The 25,131-nt window shown below is 44.8% G+C and overlaps 1 protein-coding gene across 1 annotated transcript in view; it reads right to left on the reverse strand.

Moving 5' to 3' along the window:
* Nucleotides 1–25,131, reverse strand: part of LOC139480290 (lipoxygenase homology domain-containing protein 1-like) — a 111,561-nt gene that overhangs the window by 9,056 nt on the left and 77,374 nt on the right. Inside the window, exons 40-60 of the mRNA XM_071263342.1 lie at nucleotides 23,870–23,998; nucleotides 22,214–22,443; nucleotides 21,563–21,649; nucleotides 20,093–20,225; nucleotides 18,923–19,077; nucleotides 18,132–18,298; nucleotides 16,572–16,678; nucleotides 16,087–16,271; nucleotides 15,877–15,969; nucleotides 14,990–15,116; nucleotides 14,009–14,163; nucleotides 13,299–13,447; nucleotides 12,887–13,005; nucleotides 4,465–4,628; nucleotides 3,825–3,914; nucleotides 3,548–3,677; nucleotides 2,788–3,021; nucleotides 2,594–2,672; nucleotides 2,236–2,381; nucleotides 1,698–1,861; nucleotides 839–961 (exon numbers count right to left, since the gene is read on the reverse strand). Of these exons, the coding sequence (XP_071119443.1) occupies nucleotides 839–961; nucleotides 1,698–1,861; nucleotides 2,236–2,381; nucleotides 2,594–2,672; nucleotides 2,788–3,021; nucleotides 3,548–3,677; nucleotides 3,825–3,914; nucleotides 4,465–4,628; nucleotides 12,887–13,005; nucleotides 13,299–13,447; nucleotides 14,009–14,163; nucleotides 14,990–15,116; nucleotides 15,877–15,969; nucleotides 16,087–16,271; nucleotides 16,572–16,678; nucleotides 18,132–18,298; nucleotides 18,923–19,077; nucleotides 20,093–20,225; nucleotides 21,563–21,649; nucleotides 22,214–22,443; nucleotides 23,870–23,998 (2,966 nt within the window). The remainder of the gene's footprint in view (nucleotides 1–838; nucleotides 962–1,697; nucleotides 1,862–2,235; nucleotides 2,382–2,593; nucleotides 2,673–2,787; nucleotides 3,022–3,547; nucleotides 3,678–3,824; nucleotides 3,915–4,464; nucleotides 4,629–12,886; nucleotides 13,006–13,298; nucleotides 13,448–14,008; nucleotides 14,164–14,989; nucleotides 15,117–15,876; nucleotides 15,970–16,086; nucleotides 16,272–16,571; nucleotides 16,679–18,131; nucleotides 18,299–18,922; nucleotides 19,078–20,092; nucleotides 20,226–21,562; nucleotides 21,650–22,213; nucleotides 22,444–23,869; nucleotides 23,999–25,131) is intronic.

Raw genomic sequence — 25,131 nt, forward strand, 5'->3', positions numbered from 1 at the left:
AAGTTGGAAGAATGATGTTGGATGATAAATAAAATCTCACCAGAGAGTCTTTTGATATCAAATATATCAACACTCGTTGATAAAAGTGGCAAAAATCCTTGGCAAGCCTCAGAATTTTTCCACTTTTATCAACTCGTGTTGATATATATGATATCAAAAGACACTCGGGTGAGATTCTCTATATAATACACAGATCCTGAGGGAGGCACTCCTCTTTTTGAAGAACATACAGTGAACTTCGGTTATATCGAACTCAAAGGGACCACTAATATTAGTTTGTTATATCCTTTGTTCGTTATACGCATTTTGACCGTCAGACATCTTTTATGAAGTCATGTGACATCATGTTACTCGATAAATAACAAAAGTGTGCACTGTACATGTACAGAATATATCCACTTCAATCACTGTGTTACTATTGTTATTTGAGGGTGTAATTTGAGGACAAGGCACAGTACTTAAAGAGTAAATCAATTGCCTTCAATTGTTCAAGTCAGCTCAGGGATTAACATTTCATTAGACACCTAAACATTATCGTTGACAGAGTACACACGGGTGCACAAGGTGAGTTTGCTTTATCCGTTATTTCGTGTTCATATAGCACGTTCGTTATGTCCATGAACTTTATATGATAAAATAATGTAAAATGTGAAATTAATGCGTCTCCAAACGAATGCGACTGCTGGCAAACAAATTCAAATTGCCTCCTGAATTATTTGCATTGATCATTCTTATGCAAAGTGTGCACACATACATTCCCCCCCACTTTTCCAAAAGGTTGTATATATGTATTGTTAATAAGACAGTTAGCACAAGAGCCTGCAGCAGTGAGACTTACGCTGTCTAGGAACCAGGCAGGGCAGGAACTGAAGTCTGCATACCACTCTTTTTGCCGATCTGCCGCCCCTTCGAACGCCAGCCGCACCTTGTACACCTCACCGACGTCTCGACTCACCCGCACCTGGGGACAGCAGTGTACAGTGTGGGATAAGCTTACAGACCTCACCACATATATAGCACCATCTGGTGATCACATCCTTTCTTAACATTAGTGGCCATTTAATATCAATTTTCAAAAATTCTACATCAGATCAGATCTATAGATCTATACTCTTTAGACCATCTCTACAGATCTGTTCTAAAGATCTATACAGATCTACAAGGATCAGTTCTACAGATCTATAATGATCAGTTCTAAAGATCTACACAGATCTATAATGATCAATTCTACAGATCTATACTGAATAGATCAGTTTACAGATCTATACTGACCAGTTCTACAGATCTCTACAGATCAGTTCTAAAGATCTATACAGATCTATAAGGATCAATTCTACAGATCTCAACAGATCAGTTCTTAAGATCTATAAGGATCAGTTCTTAGGATCTATACTGAACGGATCAATTCTACAGGTCTCTACAGATCAGTTCTAAAGATCTATACAGATCTATACTAATCAGTTCTAAAGATCTATACAGATCAATTCTACAGATGAATACTCATGTGGTATTTTCTTGAGGTTCATATTTATATATTCTAAGCATATAACGAACATGCAAATACAGTCATTTAAAATGCACCCTATGTATTCATTTCGTCAACCTGAAGAAGACAAGAGTCCCCAATATTTTAAAGATACATCCATGGGCATATTTCGATGTTTCAAGCAGAGAGTGATCAAGATCCTCCTCCTCACATCAAACTTGTCTTTTGCTCCTGGTCTGAACTTGAAGTTGTCTTGTTCCCCAATGATGACTGGCTCACTGTGACCTTTGTCTCCGTACAGTACGAGGGTGACGGCATTTTCAGTGCCATCCCCTCTGTTGGCGCCGGTTGTTGTCCACACTGTCCATGGGTCACCTGGAAAGATGAAACATGAGGACTGGGAACGATCAGAGGAGAGATAATGTCAGGGGTTCATTCAAATGACCTATTCTGCCCCAATGGGTGACAAACATGGGATACAAGGGACCTATTCTGCCCCAAGGGCAGACAAGCATTGGATACAAGGGACCGATTCTGTCCCAGACAAGCATAGGATACAAGGGACCGATTCTGCCCCAAGGGCAGACAAGCATAGGATACAAGGGACTGATTCCGTCCCAGACAAGCATGGGATACAAGGGACCGATTCTGTCCCAAGGGCAGACAAGCATGGGATACATGAGACCGATTCTGCCCAAAGGACAGACAAGCATAGGATACAAGGGACCTCTTGTGTGTGAGCTACATACCTGTGGGTGACTGAGGTTTAGAAGGTGTCTTCTGCTTGGCGGCAGGTGAGGCACGTGAGGTGGGTGGAGGTGCGTCAACGACCGGCCCGGAGTGCGGCACCAGGGCCCTCTCTATAGCATGGTCATCCTGCCCCTGATCCAGCCATCTGAAACCACATGGTTCACACTTCTTAATAAACAAATAATATAGGGAACACGATGACAGTCAGTATCTAGATGCAATATACCAACCTTTTAATACCAACCTAATATTAGCAAATGGTATGAATTTTGACGGTTGATGTTATCATAGTTACCTCTGATATTGTTTCCATGTCGATTACAAATTTGACACCAGATCTTATTAATGATAACTTACCTGTTACATACAAAGACATATTCCCTGTTTGTTTCTGTCGTCTCCTTGACAACCATCTTCTTCAGATATAATCCTCTACCTACAACACAGTAAATTGGGCTCAGACATCATCAGACAAACATAGGAGACAGCATACACTTTCTCAAAATATAAACACAAGACTAAAATGGAAATTCCAGGTATTCCCAACTAACCTTTCTCCCTGTATGCGTGTCCGACGATGACTCGCTCAATGTCCAGCACTGACACAGCCTCTATCTGAAACTCGTCCGTCTGGTTTGGCTGGAAGGTCTTGGCGTTATTGACGGAGCGCTTCAGTGTTCTGTGGCCAGTGCTGCCTGCCTCCCCGAATATCTCCACATACAGCTGCAGGCCGGACCCAGGCTTGGGGACATCTCCCAGGTGCACTGACACCTGATACTTGACCACTGAAACAGGAGGAGAGGGGTTTCAGGACTCTACTCTATGCCCCTATTGCTATGGTCAGTGATGGGCCAAACTTATCGACTGACTATCTAACATTCAGCCTAGGATTATTGTTTAAGACAAGAAATCTTTTTGGTCACTTCTTCAAAACAATGTTTTCTCTGAAAGATTGAATTAGTGGGGTGGTTTTACCGTTCTTTTAGCAATATTCCTGCAATATCTAATATTCCTGATGTTCCTGCACCAGAAATGTGCTTGTACCCACGTGGGGAATCAAACCTGGGTTTCAGAATGACGAGTGAACGCCTAAACCACTAGACTCCCCCACCACCCCTTTCTCTTTCTTTTTCACAACACAAAGCCAAATTTCTTTTGGTTAAAAATGCATGAAAAGGAAACTGTCGCTTTTGCAATAATTGTAATTGTGACAATGTGTGTGTGACGGGGTTTAAAACAATTGTCAATTTATCAGGATGTCATGATTGCATGACCCCAATCTAATCTATCTTTGTCCCTCTCCCAACTCACCTGGGAGGGTCTTCACAGCCGGCCATAGCACGGGGAACTCCCTCCAACCATCTTGGTTGTCGTCAACAGCAACCCAACTGTCGAAATTGTAGGAGAAACAGTCCCTAGTGTCCTCATCCTCAAAGCGAATCTAAAGCAGAGGAGTTGAGTTGAAACACAAACACAATTTACTCGAATCCATCTGAAATATATTGTAATTATGAACTGCTTACCAAACTTGCAAAAACTATACCCCAACCTCAAGAAAACTGAGATCTTAAGGAAACTAAACAATTACCTCTTTCAGGTTCCATGCTTTCTCACTATCGTTGTCACGGAAACCAATTCGTACTTTTGTCATTTCACCAATATCTTCCGCCAGTTTCACCTGCAGCAGAATGAATTTAAAAATATAACTGAGTATAGACTGCGAACAAATTCTGTCTCTTCTCATCATAAAGGTGATGCAATGCAAGCTCAACTAGGAACCAGTCTATCTGTATGAGTTTTGTTACAGCACTTGATTAGTTATGTTCTTGTCAGGTAACCAGATATTGTGTAAGGAGCATGGAGACATTAGATCAGTTTATGTACAAAACTGTAATGTCAAGGTTAGTGGTGTGCATCAATGAATGAAGATGGGTGTTTAGTTAAATCAGTTTAATTTAAACTTACTTTGCAGTTGTAAATTGAATCGGAAGAGGGTATATTCTCCTCCACAGTTTTAGAAAATTCCACAAGAAAAAAGGGCAATGCTGATCTTGCACCTTCAAAGTATCTCTGGTAATGATCGTCACTGTTTAACAGGTTAGCAAGACCTGGGTGCTGTTGTACCAAGTGATCTTAGCGCTAAGGTGTGTAGTGGTAAGGTTGTTTTGTACAATGGGATCCTGTCAGAGGTCTGCCACACTCACCTGACAGAGGTCGGTCTGACTCACCTGACAGAAGTCGGTCTGGCGAGGCTGGAAGGGTTTGCTCCTGGAAGACTTGAGTGGCAGTAGTGAACTCTCCCCTCTCTCCCCACACAGCACCACCACCAGATCGGACACGTTGCCCCTCGTCCCCCCTTCACCGGTCATCGCCTCTATCTTCCACTGACCACCTGGACACAAAGAGTCAGGACATCAAGAACTGGGAACTCACGACAACAACATCATTGTATCTGGGATACATTGCCCCTCGTCCCCCCTTCACCGGTCATCGCCTCTATCTTCCACTGACCACCTGGACACAAAGAGTCAGGACATCAAGAACTGGGAACTCATGACAACAACATCATTGTATCAGGGAAACATTGCCCCTCGTCCCCCCTTCACCGGTCATCACCTCTATCTTCCACTGACCACCTGGACACAAAGAGTCAGGACATCAAGAACTGGGAACTCACGACAACAACATCATTGTATCTGGGATACATTGCCCCTCGTCCCCCCTTCACCGGTCATCGCCTCTATCTTCCACTGACCACCTGGACACAAAGAGTCAGGACATCAAGTACTGGGAACTCATGACAACAACATCATTGTATCAGGGACACATTGCCCCTCGTCCCCCCTTCACCGGTCATCACCTCTATCTTCCACTGACCACCTGGACACAAAGAGTCAGGACATTAAATAAGCGGAACTCAGGACAACAACATCATTGTATCAGGGACACATTGCCCCTCGTCCCCCCTTCACCGGTCATCACCTCTATCTTCCACTGACCACCTGGACACAAAGAGTCAGGACATTAAATAAGTGAAACTCAGGACAACAACATCATTGTATCAGGGACACATTGCCCCTCGTCCCCCCTTCACCGGTCATCACCTCTATCTTCCACTGACCACCTGGACACAAAGAGTCAGGACATTAAATAAGCGGAACTCAGGACAACAACATCATTGTATCAGGGACACATTGCCCCTCGTCCCCCCTTCACCGGTCATCACCTCTATCTTCCACTGACCACCTGGACACAAAGAGTCAGGACATCAAGTACTGGGAACTCAGGACAACAACATCATTGTATCAGGGACACATTGCCCCTCGTCCCCCCTTCACCGGTCATCGCCTCTATCTTCCACTGACCACCTGGACACAAAGAGTCAGGACATCAAGTACACGGAACTCAGGACAACAACATCATTGTATCAGGGACACATTGCCCCTCGTCCCCCCTTCACCGGTCATCGCCTCTATCTTCCACTGACCACCTGGACACAAAGAGTCAGGACATCAAGTACACGGAACTCAGGACAACAACATCATTGTATCAGGGACACATTGCCCCTCGTCCCCCCTTCACCGGTCATCGCCTCTATCTTCCACTGACCACCTGGACACAAAGAGTCAGGACATCAAGTACACGGAACTCAGGACAACAACATCATTGTATCAGGGACACATTGCCCCTCGTCCCCCCTTCACCAGTCATCACCTCTATCTTCCACTGACCACCTGGACACAAAGAGTCAGGACATTAAATAAGCGGAACTCATGACAACAACATCATTGTATCAGGGACACATTGCCCCTCGTCCCCCCTTCACCAGTCATCGCCTCTATCTTCCACTGACCACCTGGACACAAAGAGTCAGGACATTAAATAAGCGGAACTCATGACAACAACATCATTGTATCAGGGACACATTGCCCCTCGTCCCCCCTTCACCAGTCATCGCCTCTATCTTCCACTGACCACCTGGACACAAAGAGTCAGGACATTAAATAAGCGGAACTCAGGACAACAACATCATTGTATCAGGGACACATTGCCCCTCGTCCCCCCTTCACCGGTCATCACCTCTATCTTCCACTGACCACCTGGACACAAAGAGTCAGGACATTAAATAAGCGGAACTCAGGACAACAACATCATTGTATCAGGGACACATTGCCCCTCGTCCCCCCTTCACCAGTCATCGCCTCTATCTTCCACTGACCACCTGGACACAAAGAGTCAGGACATTAAATAAGCGGAACTCAGGACAACAACATCATTGTATCAGGGACACATTGCCCCTCGTCCCCCCTTCACCAGTCATCGCCTCTATCTTCCACTGACCACCTGGACACAAAGAGTCAGGACATTAAATAAGCGGAACTCAGGACAACAACATCATTGTATCAGGGACACATTGCCCCTCGTCCCCCCTTCACCGGTCATCACCTCTATCTTCCACTGACCACCTGGACACAAAGAGTCAGGACATCAAGTACTGGGAACTCAGGACAACAACATCATTGTATCAGGGACACATTGCCCCTCGTCCCCCCTTCACCGGTCATCACCTCTATCTTCCACTGACCACCTGGACACAAAGAGTCAGGACATCAAGTACTGGAAACTCAGGACAACAACATCATTGTATCTGGGACACATTGCCCCTCGTCCCCCCTTCACCGGTCATCACCTCTATCTTCCACTGACCACCTGGACACAAAGAGTCAGGACATCAAGTACTGGAAACTCATGACAACAACATCATTGTATCAGGGACACATTGCCCCTCGTCCCCCCTTCACCGGTCATCGCCTCTATCGTCCACTGACCACCTGGACACAAAGAGTCAGGACATCAAGTACTGGAAACTCAGGACAACAACATCATTGTATCTGGGACACATTGCCCCTCGTCCCCCCTTCACCTGTCATCACCTCTATCTTCCACTGACCACCTGGACACAAAGAGTCAGGACATCAAGTACTGGAAACTCATGACAACAACATCATTGTATCAGGGACACATTGCCCCTCGTCCCCCCTTCACCAGTCATCACCTCTATCTTCCACTGACCACCTGGACACAAAGAGTCAGGACATCAAGTACTGGGAACTCAGGACAACAACATCATTGTATCAGGGACACATTGCCCCTCGTCCCCCCTTCACCAGTCATCGCCTCTATCTTCCACTGACCACCTGGACACAAAGAGTCAGGACATCAAGTACTGGGAACTCAGGACAACAACATCATTGTATCAGGGACACATTGCCCCTCGTCCCCCCTTCACCAGTCATCGCCTCTATCTTCCACTGACCACCTGGACACAAAGAGTCAGGACATCAAGTACTGGGAACTCAGGACAACAACATCATTGTATCAGGGACACATTGCCCCTCGTCCCCCCTTCACCAGTCATCGCCTCTATCTTCCACTGACCACCTGGACACAAAGAGTCAGGACATCAAGTACTGGGAACTCATGACAACAACATCATTGTATCAGGGACACATTGCCCCTCGTCCCCCCTTCACCAGTCATCGCCTCTATCTTCCACTGACCACCTGGACACAAAGAGTCAGGACATCAAGTACTGGGAACTCATGACAACAACATCATTGTATCAGGGACACATTGCCCCTCGTCCCCCCTTCACCAGTCATCGCCTCTATCTTCCACTGACCACCTGGACACAAAGAGTCAGGACATCAAGTACTGGGAACTCAGGACAACAACATCATTGTATCAGGGACACATTGCCCCTCGTCCCCCCTTCACCGGTCATCACCTCTATCTTCCACTGACCACCTGGACACAAAGAGTCAGGACATCAAGTACTGGGAACTCATGACAACAACATCATTGTATCAGGGACACATTGCCCCTCGTCCCCCCTTCACCAGTCATCGCCTCTATCTTCCACTGACCACCTGGACACAAAGAGTCAGGACATCAAGTACTGGGAACTCATGACAACAACATCATTGTATCAGGGACACATTGCCCCTCGTCCCCCCTTCACCAGTCATCGCCTCTATCTTCCACTGACCACCTGGACACAAAGAGTCAGGACATCAAGTACTGGGAACTCAGGACAACAACATCATTGTATCAGGGACACATTGCCCCTCGTCCCCCCTTCACCGGTCATCACCTCTATCTTCCACTGACCACCTGGACACAAAGAGTCAGGACATCAAGTACTGGGAACTCAGGACAACAACATCATTGTATCAGGGACACATTGCCCCTCGTCCCCCCTTCACCGGTCATCACCTCTATCTTCCACTGACCACCTGGACACAAAGAGTCAGGACATCAAGTACTGGGAACTCAGGACAACAACATCATTGTATCAGGGACACATTGCCCCTCGTCCCCCCTTCACCAGTCATCGCCTCTATCTTCCACTGACCACCTGGACACAAAGAGTCAGGACATCAAGAACTGGGAACTCAGGACAACAACATCATTGTATCAGGGACACATTGCCCCTCGTCCCCCCTTCACCAGTCATCGCCTCTATCTTCCACTGACCACCTGGACACAAAGAGTCAGGACATCAAGAACTGGGAACTCAGGACAACAACATCATTGTATCAGGGACACATTGCCCCTCGTCCCCCCTTCACCGGTCATCGCCTCTATCTTCCACTGACCACCTGGACACAAAGAGTCAGGACATCAAGTACTGGGAACTCAGGACAACAACATCATTGTATCAGGGACACATTGCCCCTCGTCCCCCCTTCACCAGTCATCGCCTCTATCTTCCACTGACCACCTGGACACAAAGAGTCAGGACATCAAGAACTGGGAACTCAGGACAACAACATCATTGTATCAGGGACACATTGCCCCTCGTCCCCCCTTCACCAGTCATCGCCTCTATCTTCCACTGACCACCTGGACACAAAGAGTCAGGACATCAAGAACTGGGAACTCAGGACAACAACATCATTGTATCAGGGACACATTGCCCCTCGTCCCCCCTTCACCAGTCATCGCCTCTATCTTCCACTGACCACCTGGACACAAAGAGTCAGGACATCAAGAACTGGGAACTCAGGACAACAACATCATTGTATCAGGGACACATTGCCCCTCGTCCCCCCTTCACCAGTCATCACCTCTATCTTCCACTGACCACCTGGACACAAAGAGTCAGGACATCAAGAACTGGGAACTCAGGACAACAACATCATTGTATCAGGGACACATTGCCCCTCGTCCCCCCTTCACCAGTCATCACCTCTATCTTCCACTGACCACCTGGACACAAAGAGTCAGGACATCAAGAACTGGGAACTCAGGACAACAACATCATTGTATCAGGGACACATTGCCCCTCGTCCCCCCTTCACCAGTCATCACCTCTATCTTCCACTGACCACCTGGACACAAAGAGTCAGGACATCAAGAACTGGGAACTCAGGACAACAACATCATTGTATCAGGGACACATTGCCCCTCGTCCCCCCTTCACCAGTCATCACCTCTATCTTCCACTGACCACCTGGACACAAAGAGTCAGGACATCAAGAACTGGGAACTCAGGACAACAACATCATTGTATCAGGGACACATTGCCCCTCGTCCCCCCTTCACCAGTCATCACCTCTATCTTCCACTGACCACCTGGACACAAAGAGTCAGGACATCAAGAACTGGGAACTCAGGACAACAACATCATTGTATCAGGGACACATTGCCCCTCGTCCCCCCTTCACCGGTCATCGCCTCTATCTTCCACTGACCACCTGGACACAAAGAGTCAGGACATCAAGTACTGGGAACTCAGGACAACAACATCATTGTATCAGGGACACATTGCCCCTCGTCCCCCCTTCACCAGTCATCGCCTCTATCTTCCACTGACCACCTGGACACAAAGAGTCAGGACATCAAGTACTGGGAACTCAGGACAACAACATCATTGTATCAGGGACACATTGCCCCTCGTCCCCCCTTCACCGGTCATCACCTCTATCTTCCACTGACCACCTGGACACAAAGAGTCAGGACATCAAGTACTGGGAACTCATGACAACAACATCATTGTATCAGGGACACATTGCCCCTCGTCCCCCCTTCACCAGTCATCACCTCTATCTTCCACTGACCACCTGGACACAAAGAGTCAGGACATCAAGTACTGGGAACTCATGACAACAACATCATTGTATCAGGGACACATTGCCCCTCGTCCCCCCTTCACCAGTCATCGCCTCTATCTTCCACTGACCACCTGGACACAAAGAGTCAGGACATCAAGTACTGGGAACTCATGACAACAACATCATTGTATCAGGGACACATTGCCCCTCGTCCCCCCTTCACCAGTCATCACCTCTATCTTCCACTGACCACCTGGACACAAAGAGTCAGGACATCAAGTACTGGGAACTCATGACAACAACATCATTGTATCAGGGACACATTGCCCCTCGTCCCCCCTTCACCAGTCATCGCCTCTATCTTCCACTGACCACCTGGACACAAAGAGTCAGGACATCAAGTACTGGGAACTCAGGACAACAACATCATTGTATCAGGGACACATTGCCCCTCGTCCCCCCTTCACCGGTCATCACCTCTATCTTCCACTGACCACCTGGACACAAAGAGTCAGGACATCAAGTACTGGGAACTCAGGACAACAACATCATTGTATCAGGGACACATTGCCCCTCGTCCCCCCTTCACCAGTCATCACCTCTATCTTCCACTGACCACCTGGACACAAAGAGTCAGGACATCAAGTACTGGAAACTCAGGACAACAACATCATTGTATCAGGGACACATTGCCCCTCGTCCCCCCTTCACCAGTCATCACCTCTATCTTCCACTGACCACCTGGACACAAAGAGTCAGGACATCAAGTACTGGAAACTCAGGACAACAACATCATTGTATCAGGGACACATTGCCCCTCGTCCCCCCTTCACCGGTCATCGCCTCTATCTTCCACTGACCACCTGGACACAAAGAGTCAGGACATCAAGTACTGGAAACTCATGACAACAACATCATTGTATCAGGGACACATTGCCCCTCGTCCCCCCTTCACCGGTCATCGCCTCTATCTTCCACTGACCACCTGGACACAAAGAGTCAGGACATCAAGTACTGGAAACTCATGACAACAACATCATTGTATCAGGGACACATTGCCCCTCGTCCCCCCTTCACCAGTCATCACCTCTATCTTCCACTGACCACCTGGACACAAAGAGTCAGGACATCAAGTACTGGAAACTCATGACAACAACATCATTGTATCAGGGACACATTGCCCCTCGTCCCCCCTTCACCAGTCATCACCTCTATCTTCCACTGACCACCTGGACACAAAGAGTCAGGACATCAAGTACTGGGAACTCAGGACAACAACATCATTGTATCAGGGACACATTGCCCCTCGTCCCCCCTTCACCAGTCATCACCTCTATCTTCCACTGACCACCTGGACACAAAGAGTCAGGACATCAAGTACTGGGAACTCAGGACAACAACATCATTGTATCAGGGACACATTGCCCCTCGTCCCCCCTTCACCAGTCATCACCTCTATCTTCCACTGACCACCTGGACACAAAGAGTCAGGACATCAAGTACTGGAAACTCATGACAACAACATCATTGTATCAGGGATAAGTGAGTAGGAATACCTGTAGCATGAAAGACTGCAAATCCATTGAGCCTGAACCAGACAAACCAGAGTTAGCAGTGCAAGAAACAATCAGACTGTCAAGTGAGGGATAACAAAATTCAGTCAGATTCTGGATGACAAATCCATGGATTGGAATAAAATACAAGCAGCTGCTGTTACGGATACCTCATCCTCAGCTCTTCCCATTCAAGAATCACCCACCATGAATGGCTTTAACATTCAGTGAGGTGAGGTGAGGTGAAATTGGGTTTAACGTCGCGTCCAAGATTATTGCACTTATATAGCGACGTGCATGTACGTGAATGTTTTTGTGTGGCTGCTTGTACTAGTCCGGACTGATGCCGATATATAGTGCTAGCTAACTGAGATACCATGCCGCAGTTTAACATGAATACCCCACTCAGACACAGTATACTGACTCCGAGCTGACCAGTCCTTGTTTTAGCCCCTTAATGCCGAGGGCCAGACAGGGTAACAACAAGTACCATCTCTTAACGTCTTTTGGTATGACGTGGCCGGGGATGGAACCCCGGACCTTCTGCTCTCCAGGCGGACGCTCTACCACTACACCACGGAGGCGGTCTTTAACATTCAGTACCAATGTTGGGAATATATATCTCACATGTTGTCCATGACAAACTGTTGCATATATCCTGGTCCAAACACACCATAAAATGCCACTTTGTCAACAATAGCAAAAAAGTTACACAAAGCTTTGTTCACAACCAGTTTGGCTATAACCTACTGTTTTGTGATAACGATAAAGTCTGGAGATTTATTTGTACTAGACACGATGTACAAAGTGTCGGCTGCTGGCACAGTAAAAGCCAAGATGGCTGTCCCTATGCATCATGTGAGTGATATAGCGCAGGTGTGACCTTGGGATCGTTTCATCACCTGTAACTCCAAGGTAGTAATTATAGCGTTGTTATTTGCAATCCTGACACCTACAAAGAACCAAGTGTGAAGACTCACGCGACACTGGAAGATCATCGGCAGATTCGGGGGGCAAGGCCACTGCACTTGGTCTTGTACCACTCAAGGTCAAGGTCTCATCAACCTCCTGTGATTTGCTCTTATCACTTCCTAGCCACCTGCAATGGAAGCAAAAACTAGGTTATATGTGGATGTAAAAGAAATAATGAAAGTATCTTTTAATACAAAAACAACAACAAAAAACAAAACAAACAAAAGCTATCACATGAGTATGGTTTTACGCCGCTTTCAGCAATATTCCAGCAATATCACGGTAGGGGACACCAGGAATGGGCTTCACACATTGTACCCATGTGGGTAATCAAACCCGGGTCTTCGGCGTGACGAGCGAAAGCTTTAACCACTAGGCTACCCTACTGCCCTTATCATAAGGAGCATGATCTCTTCCTACCTATCAGCCTCAAAGATTCTCTGGGTGTTGTCGAATGGCCCCGCCTTGATGCTGATCTTGTCCAGATGCCAGGGTTTGCCTGGCCCCTTGGTCACTGTCACTTTGTCTAAATCCCCCAGGTCCACCGCGCTAACAATGAAGGCATCCACCTGAACAGAAAATATACAGCTCAAAGAAGTTAAATAACACTCGATTTTTTTATATTACTATAGTTAATCTGCCATGAGCCATGGCAAAATAGTTTCAAACTTAATTCATAAGGGACAGATCGGTTAATAAATTTCAGGTAGTGGGACTACTTTTTGCCAAATTCTTTAGCTGAAATTGTGCCACATGAAGTACTGTCCCAGTCATACCCAACCTATGGATACTCTGACTACCTGCCACGCCCCTATGGGTACTCTGACTACCTGCCACACCCCTATGGGTACTCTGACTACCTGCCATGCCCCTATGGGTACTCTGACTACCTGCCACACCCCTATGGGTACTCTGACTACCTGCCACACCCCTATGGGTACTCTGACTACCTGCCACGCCCCTATGGGTAATCTGACTACCTGCCACACCCCTATGGGTACTCTGACTACCTGCCACGCCCCTATGGGTACTCTGACTACCTGCCCCGCCCCTATGGGTACTCTGACTACCTGCCACGCCCCTATGGGTACTCTGACTACCTGCCACACTCCTATGAGTACTCTGACTACCTGGCCCTGCTGGAACTTGGTTGACTTGTTCAAGTTCTTGCGGAGCGGTCGACGTCCACAGTCCCGCCCCTTGCTGTACATGTTGAGGAAGACGTCTGATTGTGTCCCAGCATTCTTCACGTTGCTGGTATACACCATCACCTGGTAGTCGGTCACTGAAACAGTTGTCAGGAACAGTTGACACTACTAGTGGGGATTACAGCACTTCATGTCAAGACTTGTTGCCATGGTTGCCCTTGTTACATCTGTATATTGACCAACTCATATTCTGTCCTTTTTTCTCAAAGGTGGCTCATCAATTGCAATAGACTTCTAGAAGCAAAATACTAAGGAAACAAAGAACATGTTTTGTGGGATATAGTGAGTGAGTGAGTATGGTTTTACGTTGCTTTTAGGTATGGGCTTAAGATGGGCTTCACACATTGTACCCATGTGGGAAATCAAACCCGGGCCTTCGTTGTGAGGAGTGAATGCTTTAACCACTAAGTGGCGGGAGGACATACCCATGGCTCTGTAACACAAGTAATACTCCTTATAATGTCTTATTTATTATAAAATTTAATTATTCTTTCCAATTAAGGCTTGTATTGTACAGATTATCGAGACAAATAGGAACATGGATCATCAACAAGTTCGGAGAAGAGTATTTGTGCTAACATGTACTGCTCCAAAACATCACATCATGTTTTATAAAAAGCTTTTTAAAAATACATGTTAGATACTGAGGGCCCTATCCTGTCCACAATACATAACTGTTGTACAGGAGAGAGTGTGAACATGCAATTTGAACATATTTCTCTCAGTTGTTGATAAGTTTAAAAAATTATGTTGTACTCATAAACATCCACCTCCCTGAACTCAGTGTTAAACTGAACATGTTATTTTTTTAATAGTGAATAGACAAAGCCACAGACCATGTGCGCAGCTCTGAACATTTTGTAGCCACTATCTGTCACTGAAGAAAATGCTGAAAGAGCTTACACGGCGGAAATGTTTGGCCAGGTTTGATGAGAGGGAGCTCCTTGCTGATGTCACCGTCGACCTCCCCGACCCAGGAGTCAAAGTTGAAGTTGAGACTCTCTCCTGTGTCTGCATCGTTCAGGGTCACCTTGAACAAGACGAAGACATTCAGGCTTGTTAGATTCAGAATGAAAGGAACAGATAAGGTTTCTTTGGGAAGAGAGGGGAGACTGAGGAGGTTTCTGGGGGGACAGATGGGAGACCGCAGAGGTTTCTGGGGGAACAAAGGGAGATTGAAGAGGTTTCTTTGGGAATGGGGGAGACTGAGGAGGTTTCTGGGAGAACAGAAGGGAGACTGAGGAGGTTTCTGGGGGAACAGAAGAGAGACTGAGGAGGTTTCTGGGGGAATGGGGGAGACTGATGAGGTTTCTGGGGGAAAGGGGGAGACAGAGGAGGTTTCTCGAGGAACAGAAGGGAGACTGAGGAGGTTTCTGGGGGGACAGAGGGGAGACCGAGGAGGTTTCTGAGGGGACAGAGGGAAGGCCGAGGAGGTTTCTGGGGGCACAGAGGGAGATTGAAGAGGTTTCTGGGGGAATGGGGGAGACTGAGGAGGTTTCTGGGGGAATGGGGGAGACTGAGGAGGATTCTCGAGGAACAGGAGGGAGACTGAGGAGGTTTCTGGGGGCACAGAGGGGAGACCGATCTCGAGGAACAGAAGGGAGACTGAGGAGGTTTCTGAGGGGACAGAGGGAGACCGAGGAGGATTCTCGAGGAACAGAAGGGAGACCGAGGAGGTTTCTCAGGGGACAGAGGGGAGACTGAGGAGGTTTCTGGGGGCACAGAGGGGAGACCGAGGTGGTTTCTGGAGGTATTCTGAATATGGTGTGGTGTACTTATAGATGAAGTACCTGCTGTATTGTCCACACTGGTTTCTCCTCCTTCTCCTCCCCAAGTGTCACTCGCACCTTCTCAATGTCACCGATGTTGCCCAGCTTTATACCCTGTCAAAACACATACCACACTAACATTTGAAGAGCGTCTTCTCCAAAACAGAAACTGATTGACACCAAACATCAATATGACATAAACACAAACTCTGTCCGAGGGAAATGTCTTACCGCAAACTTGTGAGTCTGACCCGGCATCAGATGTGTCTTCTTCCCATTGGTCAGTTCCAGGGCTCCTTCCATGCTGCGACTACCATACACAAACATCGTCACTGGCCGTGGTTTGCTGAAGTTGGTCTGTGCCATGTCCAACTTGTCTTCTGTTGCCATGGTGACAAAACATGTCCATACACCCTCTGCAGGAACAAAAGACAAACATGGATCAAGAATGAAAGTGAGTTAAACATCAATATTCACTGTGAAATTGAAATTAGAACTTACACAAATTGATTGCGGGGCTAACTATGTCAGTCACTTTGAGATACACGTCTCTGGTGCGGAGATTCACACCAGCTGATCAGTATTCTACAATTATAACTTGTACGCAAGATCATGTTTCTTTAGGTATCATTTGGGACCTAAGTTTACACAAAATTTACTCCTCAAAAAAGACAACACGTTTTTCGGATAGAAAAAGACCATTAGAATTGTCGTACTTGACTTAGATCGTTGAGCTGGAGTAATTTCGGGTCCTGGTTGAAGGTAAGCAAGGGGAGTTAACTCTCTGACCAGTCGACGGTCTTCACAACCGGAGTCCATCCACCTGGAAAGTAGATGACAAAAACAATTTGTGAGTGAGTTAATGGGGTTCAGATCATTACTGGAAGCTATATCATGGCTATCTGGACACCAGTGACTGCCCCATTCCACAAAGTCATCTTAAGGCTAACGTATCTTTTAACATAAGTTTAAGATAGTCTCAGTGCTAAGATATTGCTTTGTGGAACGGGACCCTGGACTATATATATGTGATCAATACCTGCTATCATGTACAACATAGACACTAGGATAGCCGGTGTCCACACAGGAATATCAGCTGTAGTTCCAGGGAAACAACACAGTGCTGAACGGCAATCCTTCTTGTACATAATTGATAAAAAAGAAACTTTTGCCAACTGACATCCTATTTTCACTAACAAAAATGAAGACAGTACCACCTTTTTCTCTTTAAGGGCATTCCTCAGGAACTCCACATTTGTTAAACATCTTACAGCCAGAACTAAAGATATTGATGACACAATTACAGCTGTACCATGGCAGTGGTCTAATGTGACCCAACCATGAAAGGAGTGTGTGAGAAAGTTGGGTTTAACGCCGCTTTTAACAGTATTCCAGTTATATCATGGCGTGTCAGCTTGACGTGGGAGGAAAGCCCGAAGTGATGCAGGTCTCAGATGTTTACCACTTTGGTGAAACCCACGAACACAGGCCTGGTGCTTGATCAGGAATGCTGACAAACCTAGAAACATAATTGGGGCGAACCGGGATTCAAACCCACAATCATAGGTTTCTGGTGTGCCCAAGGGACGCAACTCTGCACAGCGAATCGCGGTGCCTTAGACCTCTGGGCCACCTGTGCCCCAATCATGAAAGGAACACAGGGTCATTGGGTTTGCTCTCCTTCAACCTGAAGGTGCCATGATAAGACTGAGGTAATGTTCACAGCAGCATATGCAAACACACTCACTCCCACGATAGTAGGGACCAGGAAACCACTGGTTTAAAGTATGTACCAATGTCATCAAAATAAAATCTTAGTGCATGCTCTTGCTACACATACACCATGGGACATCTTATTACAGACCAAGTCCTAAAAACCTTTTATCTGACCAATTCAAGCGTTTCTTATGAGAACAAGAAAGTGAAAGTCCAGATCTGTTTTCTAATTATACAACTTCGAAAAGGTTAACACGAGGCATTCCAAATGACAGTTATGTACAGCTGTACAACAGATTCCATCAAAATCATCATCAAAATAAACATTTCAAAAATGAAAACTTTCAAAAGCTAGTGGGAAGTACTGCCATACAATCTTGGCCATCTATTAGAAATTCCAGAAATTTATTTTGTTCAATTTTTTAACAAAAAAACCCAGTAACATAAGGCTCAAGAAAGCTGCTTTTTGATTGACTGTTGACCATCCATCTATCATCCTTTGGGGTACATTTTATATGAACATGGAGCTTAAGCTGACATACAGAGTCACCTTGCCTCACCTGTTGCATAGGAAGACTGTCTCTGGGGCTCCCTGCCTGGACTTCCCTCTAGGGCTGATGGACACCCGATCACAATGCCAGCCAGCACCGCGACCAATTTCATTGTGACCAATCAGAAGTTTGGAGATCACACCAAGGTCAAGAGTTTGAATTTCAAATTCATCCCGCTGTAAAAAAGAGAATTTACTGAAGGCATGGTTATTTTGGGTATTGGGTAATGGTGATATAGTTAGCACATTATACATCGGTTGTCGGTTGAGCTCTGTGTTCTACAGGGGCGGTCAGGTAGCCTAGTGGTTAAGCGTTCGCTCGTCACGTCGAATACCTGGGTTAAATTCCTGACATGTGTACAATGTGTGAAGCCCATTTCTGATGTCCCCGGCTGTGATATTGCTGGAATATTGCTAAAAGCAGTGTAAAACTATACTCACTCACTCACTCACTGTGTTCTACATACAATGCTATATTTGACTTATTAGTCACCAAGCTCAAATAAGCGTATTCATGTCTTCAAAACATGATTTCAATTGTTTATTAACATCAAACATAAAGATATTTTCCTGTCTGGAGCTTATCATTCATAATGGTTACTGCTCAACATTGTTAAAACAAAATGGAATTTATAGGAAGTCGTTTACAATCACCACATTTTGTATGCAGCCTTGGCACCTAATACATCAAACATGGTATGTGATTCTTGGTTGAAGTCCATTGCCACAATTATGTATCTGTCAAATTGACTGCTCAAACTGTAACCTCAACAAGACCGTGAATTATTTTGATAAACTGACCTTTCCTTGCCGAAATGGTTTCTTGCTGCCCTGAGGTAGCGCCAACACTCTCTCCCCTGTGTCTCCCCACTGACCAATGACAGTACAGAACACCTCAGCATCAGTCTCCGCCACGGGTAGATCCCCTGTCACCACGGCAACCTGATACACCGTATCTAGGGAGAACAGTATTGGAAGAGTGTTTGTATTCAGCCCAAGGGAAGTCATCACAGTAAAGTCATTTATAGCAGAGGAGGATCAAGGATTTTGAAACGAGAAACACTTCCCAAGTTCAAGAGAACATGAGTAGCAAGGAACGCAGATTGACATTGACATGTAAGGCGTCTGACAGAAAAATGGGTGACAAGCATAGGTGAACACATCTAAATTTCATGAATTTATGCCCCTCAAATGCACTCATAAGGAGTGTTTACGAAATAACCAGGCTGCCATCAGGACCCACAGACTTGAGAAGAAGCTGCAGGCCCCCTGAAACCCTTCAGAGCCTCATTTAAAAATACTGCAGCTCATTGTAACAAATAAATCAACATGTAAATTTACTGCAGGCCCCATTAAGGATTGGTTGGTTGGTTTGTTGTTTAACGCCGCACTCAGCAATATTCCAGCTATATGACAGCGGTCTGTAAATAATCGAGTCTGGACCAGACAATCCAGTGATTAATATCATGAACATCGATCCACGCAATTGGGATCGATGACATGCATCAACAAAGTCAGCGAGCCTGACCACCCGATCCCGTTAGTCGCCTTTTACAACAAGCATAGTCGCCTTTTACGGCAAGCATGGGTTGCTGAAGATCTATTCTACTCCGTATCTTCACAGGTCGCCCCATTAAGGACCCATACAAATTTGAAACTACGGGCTCAACACGAGATCTACTTGTCACGGGCCTAAGGGCAGGCACCTATTTTGAACACTGCTCATTGGGCAACCTCAGGACACATTTTCCTGCCTAAACGATTGTGAAACCAAATATGTCACATAGAATGGCTGTAACTCTTATTGGTCTACATAGCTTCAAATTTCGTGGTAAACATTTCCCTATTTATTTTGCATTTCACATACACAATGAATCCTCTTTTCAACACAAACTAATCTGAGTGATATTTGTAGACCAACAAATGCAGGTGCCATGGCTGATGCAGGACATAAAGGCCGTATTGACCTACCTTGTAATGGCGCCATGTCTGGTCTGATGGTAGGAAGCTCTATGGTGCCGTTAGGGTTGTCGGTGGAGGATTTCACCCAGTCTCTGTACTCCAGGTTGAACTCCTCACCCGAGTTAGCATCCTTCAACTTCATCTACAACATACAGGATAAATATGCAGTAAAGGTTTGTCAGTTGTGTTCATGAAAGTACATGTGAAATTACACATGTAATGAAAAATAGTATCTTAATTTGGCTTCTTTGCATATGTGTTTGCTACTGCTACAGCAAAGATCTGAGGACATCCCACTCCTGGTGATGTCAGAATGACATGATGTCGACATTAGCAAATCAGAAAGCAGCTTTCTTGAGCTTTACAGCACTAATTTGAAAGTAGTGACTTCTATACCAGACTTAGTTATAAAAATATTTTGACAAAAGTCTTTGATTCAAAAATTTAAAACTGAACAAAACATAATTCTGGTATGTCTCACAGATGGCTGAGATTGTACATCTTCCCGAGGCAGGAGAGTTAACTGACTATAAAAGTCCAGTTTCAACCCTTGCAAAACTAGGCTGGTATTATGGAGTTACATTTTGGCTGGACTAACGAGTCAATGCATAGTCCAATCAAAATCGCGCAACAAAATCGAAAACGGGTTCGTAAACTGTCGTGAAGATTTCGGTCGATTGCAGGATTTGCAAAGTATGTGTCAACAGATATTTTTCAAATCATTTCATGTTTTTAATCAAGGTACTCACTTGATTTGATTCACTTCACAATGTAAAAACTGTTTAATCATAATATAGATCTTCATTATCAATCAGATGGTCTTGACTGGGCGCCACCATTTCGTTTGAAACAAATGCCATTGTTACGAGAGGTGGAATCTGATTGGTCCATGGGAAAGGTTTAGAAGGGACATAACTTGTAATAACAACTGGCGTTAGGATCGAGCCCAGGAATTCCTGCCCAGTTCGGCAAGGGTGGAAACTGGACTTTTAAAGTCAGTTAACTCTCTTGCCTCGGGAAGATGAGATTGTATGGCAGTATGTCCCATGGGCTACGGAAGGTCTCTTCTGTTTCAAATGTCTATCCCATTGAAGTGAGACATCCTCAGATCTTTGTGTAGCAGTACTGAGAACTTAAATCTGTTTTTTAATGAAAATGTGTCACCAGGCATTTTTGCAGTTAGTTAGCAGAAAATGTCCTAGCGGCCATTAAAATCCAGACAATCTTTACATTCATGAAGCTAATTTTAAAATCTGACATGACAAAAGTTATTGCCCGGCCTGAAAAAAATCATTCCCTAAATGACTAGCATACTGGTGAGAAACATTTTCCTAACTATTCATGGCCAGATATTATGTACTCTTTCACACATTAGGATAGACAGTTGTGACATAGCGTTAACATTAGAATGTTGGAATGGAAAACACCAATTCATCATTTACAGGAAACATCCGTACAGAACGCCATAATGGTACTTACCTTCTCCAAGAACCAGGAGGAATTGCCTGCTTTGGAATCAAAGAAGATCCGGACCTTGAACATTTTGCCTATCTTGCCCACATTCAGCTGAAAATAAATACGTACAGGGAAGGGACTTATCTAGGATTCTAAACTAAGTGCCCATGGCAGACAAACTGAGAAAAAAAAGCTTGTTCAAAACTGGGATTTTCTTTAAAATCCTTCTTTTCTTAAAAATTCAGGGGTATCTTAATATTTCATTCAATGTAAAACTAACCATTATATCCTCTTCTTGTTAACTGGTCTAGGCAATGTGACTACAAAGCATTTAGTATATTACATGTATCATTCTCAACAAATACAATTTGAAGTCAAAATGTCTTGAAAACAGTTTGGAATGTAGATAATTCACAATATTCCCCAAATACACCAGAGCACCCTCAGCCAAGAGTAATGGCTTGTATGTCCAATTGAAGTCATGATAATTTTTCAGCAAAGGAATCTGAAACTTATTATGGTAAGCCTAACCTGGCAGTCTACATGGTGTGAGACATTAATGGATTTGGAGCTGTTAAGGTTACATCAAAGGAAAAGTAAGCACCAAGCAAACAGTAATGAAGACTCCTGTTGCTTGGTTCAACATGTTAATACAATTATTTCAACAAGCCTTACCTGCACTTTAAGGCAGGACCCAGGACTGAGAGTACCATCCTTGTTGATCTGCTTGGGTTCCGTGTGTCCAGTTGTACCGTAGATGACCATCATGACCTTGTCCTTGGTCCCTGCGTCACTCTGACCGCCAGTGTACACCAGACCTGTCCATTTTCCTCGACTTGTGGGCTCCTTCTTGTCTCGGATCCGGAAGGCGATGTCTTCTGGCACTCCGGTTGATATCTGAGTCTCTGTAATGAAGAGGCTTATGTGGAGTTTGTGGTTATAAAATGCCATATTGTAATACTGCCTTGTAGAACTGAGAGGTGGTGAAAAGATGGGGTAATTGATTAATGCACTTATAACGCAAAGTGCTTCCCTGTGTGTATGTGCGTGAGTGTGTGTGCGTCTCGTTGTACTAGTCTGGACTAATGATGTTTCAATGGTGCTAGCTCACTGAGATACCATGCCTTAGTTTAACATGGATACCCCACTCAGACACAGTGTACTGACTCCGAGCCAATCACCCATTGTTTTATCCCCTAATGCCGAGCACCAGGCAGGGTAACAACAAGCACCATCTTTTAACGCTTTTTGATATGACAAGGCTGGGGATTGAACTACTGACCTCTCTGAGAAAATCACAACTTGTCACGAAGTATTAATATCCTTCTACTTTCAAAACTGTATGATGATCAGAATTCTAATTTTAACTTTTGAATATCTCACTGCATGGGTAAATAAATCTTCCAAAAATCTAACATATCCAATCAGAAATGTTTCTACACATTGCAGAGGATGTCTGACTGGTTCTACTGAGATCAATAAGCTAACCATGTGTCTTCCAATTTAATTCTTAACAGCCCTGTCAAGATTCGGGGTTGGAGCTGATCCCCAGCACCTATGCTTGTTGTAAGAGGTGACTGAATGGTTCAGAAGGCTCAGTAACTCAGTTGATCACATGGCATTGTAACCCAACAGCAGGAATTGTTGCTAACAATATCAATCACTGGTTTGTCTGGTTCAGATATGATTATTTGTAAGCCGATGGTATATATCCAATCTCATTAAAATCAGATCTTAGTTCTCGCCATAGCTAATCAAAGATCTGAGGACATCCCATTAGGGGTCATGCCAGAATGACTTTTCATCCAACCAATCAGAGCTTCGCTTACCAGAACATGAAAGTGACAGTCGGAATGTCTTTTCTAATCATGCAACCATGAAATATTTAACACAGGGTATTCCGAACAACAGTTACGGGTTTTATGATTATATCCATTACAATGTAGAGCATCTATAAGCCATTCCAGAATGTTGTTCTTATCAGTTTTAAATTTTTTAATCAAGAATACGTCAAAATATGTTTCGAAGCGTAATTGCCAGTTTGAAACTAGTGTCGTAAAGCTCGAGAGAGCTGCCTTCTGATTGGATAATGTCGATTTCTTGTCAGTCATTTCATTGGTCAGTCAAAATTTGCGAAAGGTCGTTCTGACGTGACCCTAATGGGATGTCATCAGATCTTTGTTTAGCGGTAGCGAAAACTAAGATCTGATTTTAATGAGATTGGTATATATCTGGAATTTGCTGGGTTCACATGAAACAACAAACAAACAAATCTTAACAAGAAAGCAATGAAGCTGCTGAACACTCTTTATCTAAGATGTTGTTATTTACCTGACACAGGTAGAGACTTCAAAGCGCCCTTGCCATCATCCTGCAGTGTCTGGTTACATTGACACACACTCTCAAACATAGCCGACACATTCTCCATCACAGTCACATGCTCCACCGTCCAGTCGTTATCTGACAAAACAAACATTGTCATGTCATGAAAGCAATACATGTATTGGCAGTACCATCATACTCTGAAATACTGAACAGGGTGCCATTGTACAACAGAACCTCAGCGCTACGACTGTCGTAAGACTCTGCTAAGGTATGGAAGTTACGATCACCTTAGCGCTAAGTTTGCTTGTGCAACGGCACATAGAACAGTTTTATTATGAAAGTGAACTAATTCCCCTTCAATGTTTTTTAAACAATACATCACAAGTATTAAGACTTTTCTTTTTCTTTTCTTTTCTTCTTTCTTTTCCCAAGCGTTTATAATCACTTGAGAAGCCACGATTTCATAAATAGCCCTCACATGCCTACGTGGCTAGAGGTTACTAGGGCTTTGACCAGGTTGTGCAATCACTTCTAAACTTTTTAGCAGCCATTTTTAGATGCTTTGCTAAAATAATAAAGGATATGGGGGATTTGTAACAAATGCTATCATAAGTAAATTTCATCTTTACTTTCCAAAGATAATACAAATACAAATGTAACTCAGGTTTGTTGAAATGTGGCTCTGATGGATGTCATTGATGTCTTTATGAAGCATATTTTTCCATGTTGATGTCCAATTTTTTATGTTTCTGAATTGTTTGATATGCAAATGCAAGGTTTAATCTAATTAACCCAAACAAATGCAAGCAAACTCATTTTTGCTGTTTATTTTGAGCTTCACTGCTCTATTTTAAATACAGTCAAACTGTCATGTGCTGCTATATAAGTAGCATCAAACAAACATGGCAGATAGGTGTCTGGTATCTTGTAGGTGTACCTAAACCGACATGAAAATGTTCAAGCCTAAATGATTTGACAAATAATTAAGTGCACTCTATTTAGAAAAATGCTGCCTGACTGTCATCTGATAGGAAGCTTTCTTGAAGGAGAGCATAATTTCGCAACACTTCCCCACTACCGAGGGGGCATCGGTGGCCCAGTCGTCTAAGGCGCAATGATCAGCTGTGCAGAGTTGCGTCCTATCACCTATGATTGTGGGTTCGAATCCCAAGATTTGCCCCGATTATGCTTCTAGGTTTTTCAGCACCATACCCGTGCTCGTGGGTTTCACCGAAGTGGTAAACGTCTAAGACCTGCATCACTTTGGG

The sequence above is a fragment of the Haliotis cracherodii genome, unplaced genomic scaffold (assembly GCF_022045235.1).
Source record: "Haliotis cracherodii isolate W230 unplaced genomic scaffold, xgHalCrac1.p SCAF_4, whole genome shotgun sequence".
NCBI lineage: Eukaryota > Metazoa > Mollusca > Gastropoda > Lepetellida > Haliotidae > Haliotis > Haliotis cracherodii.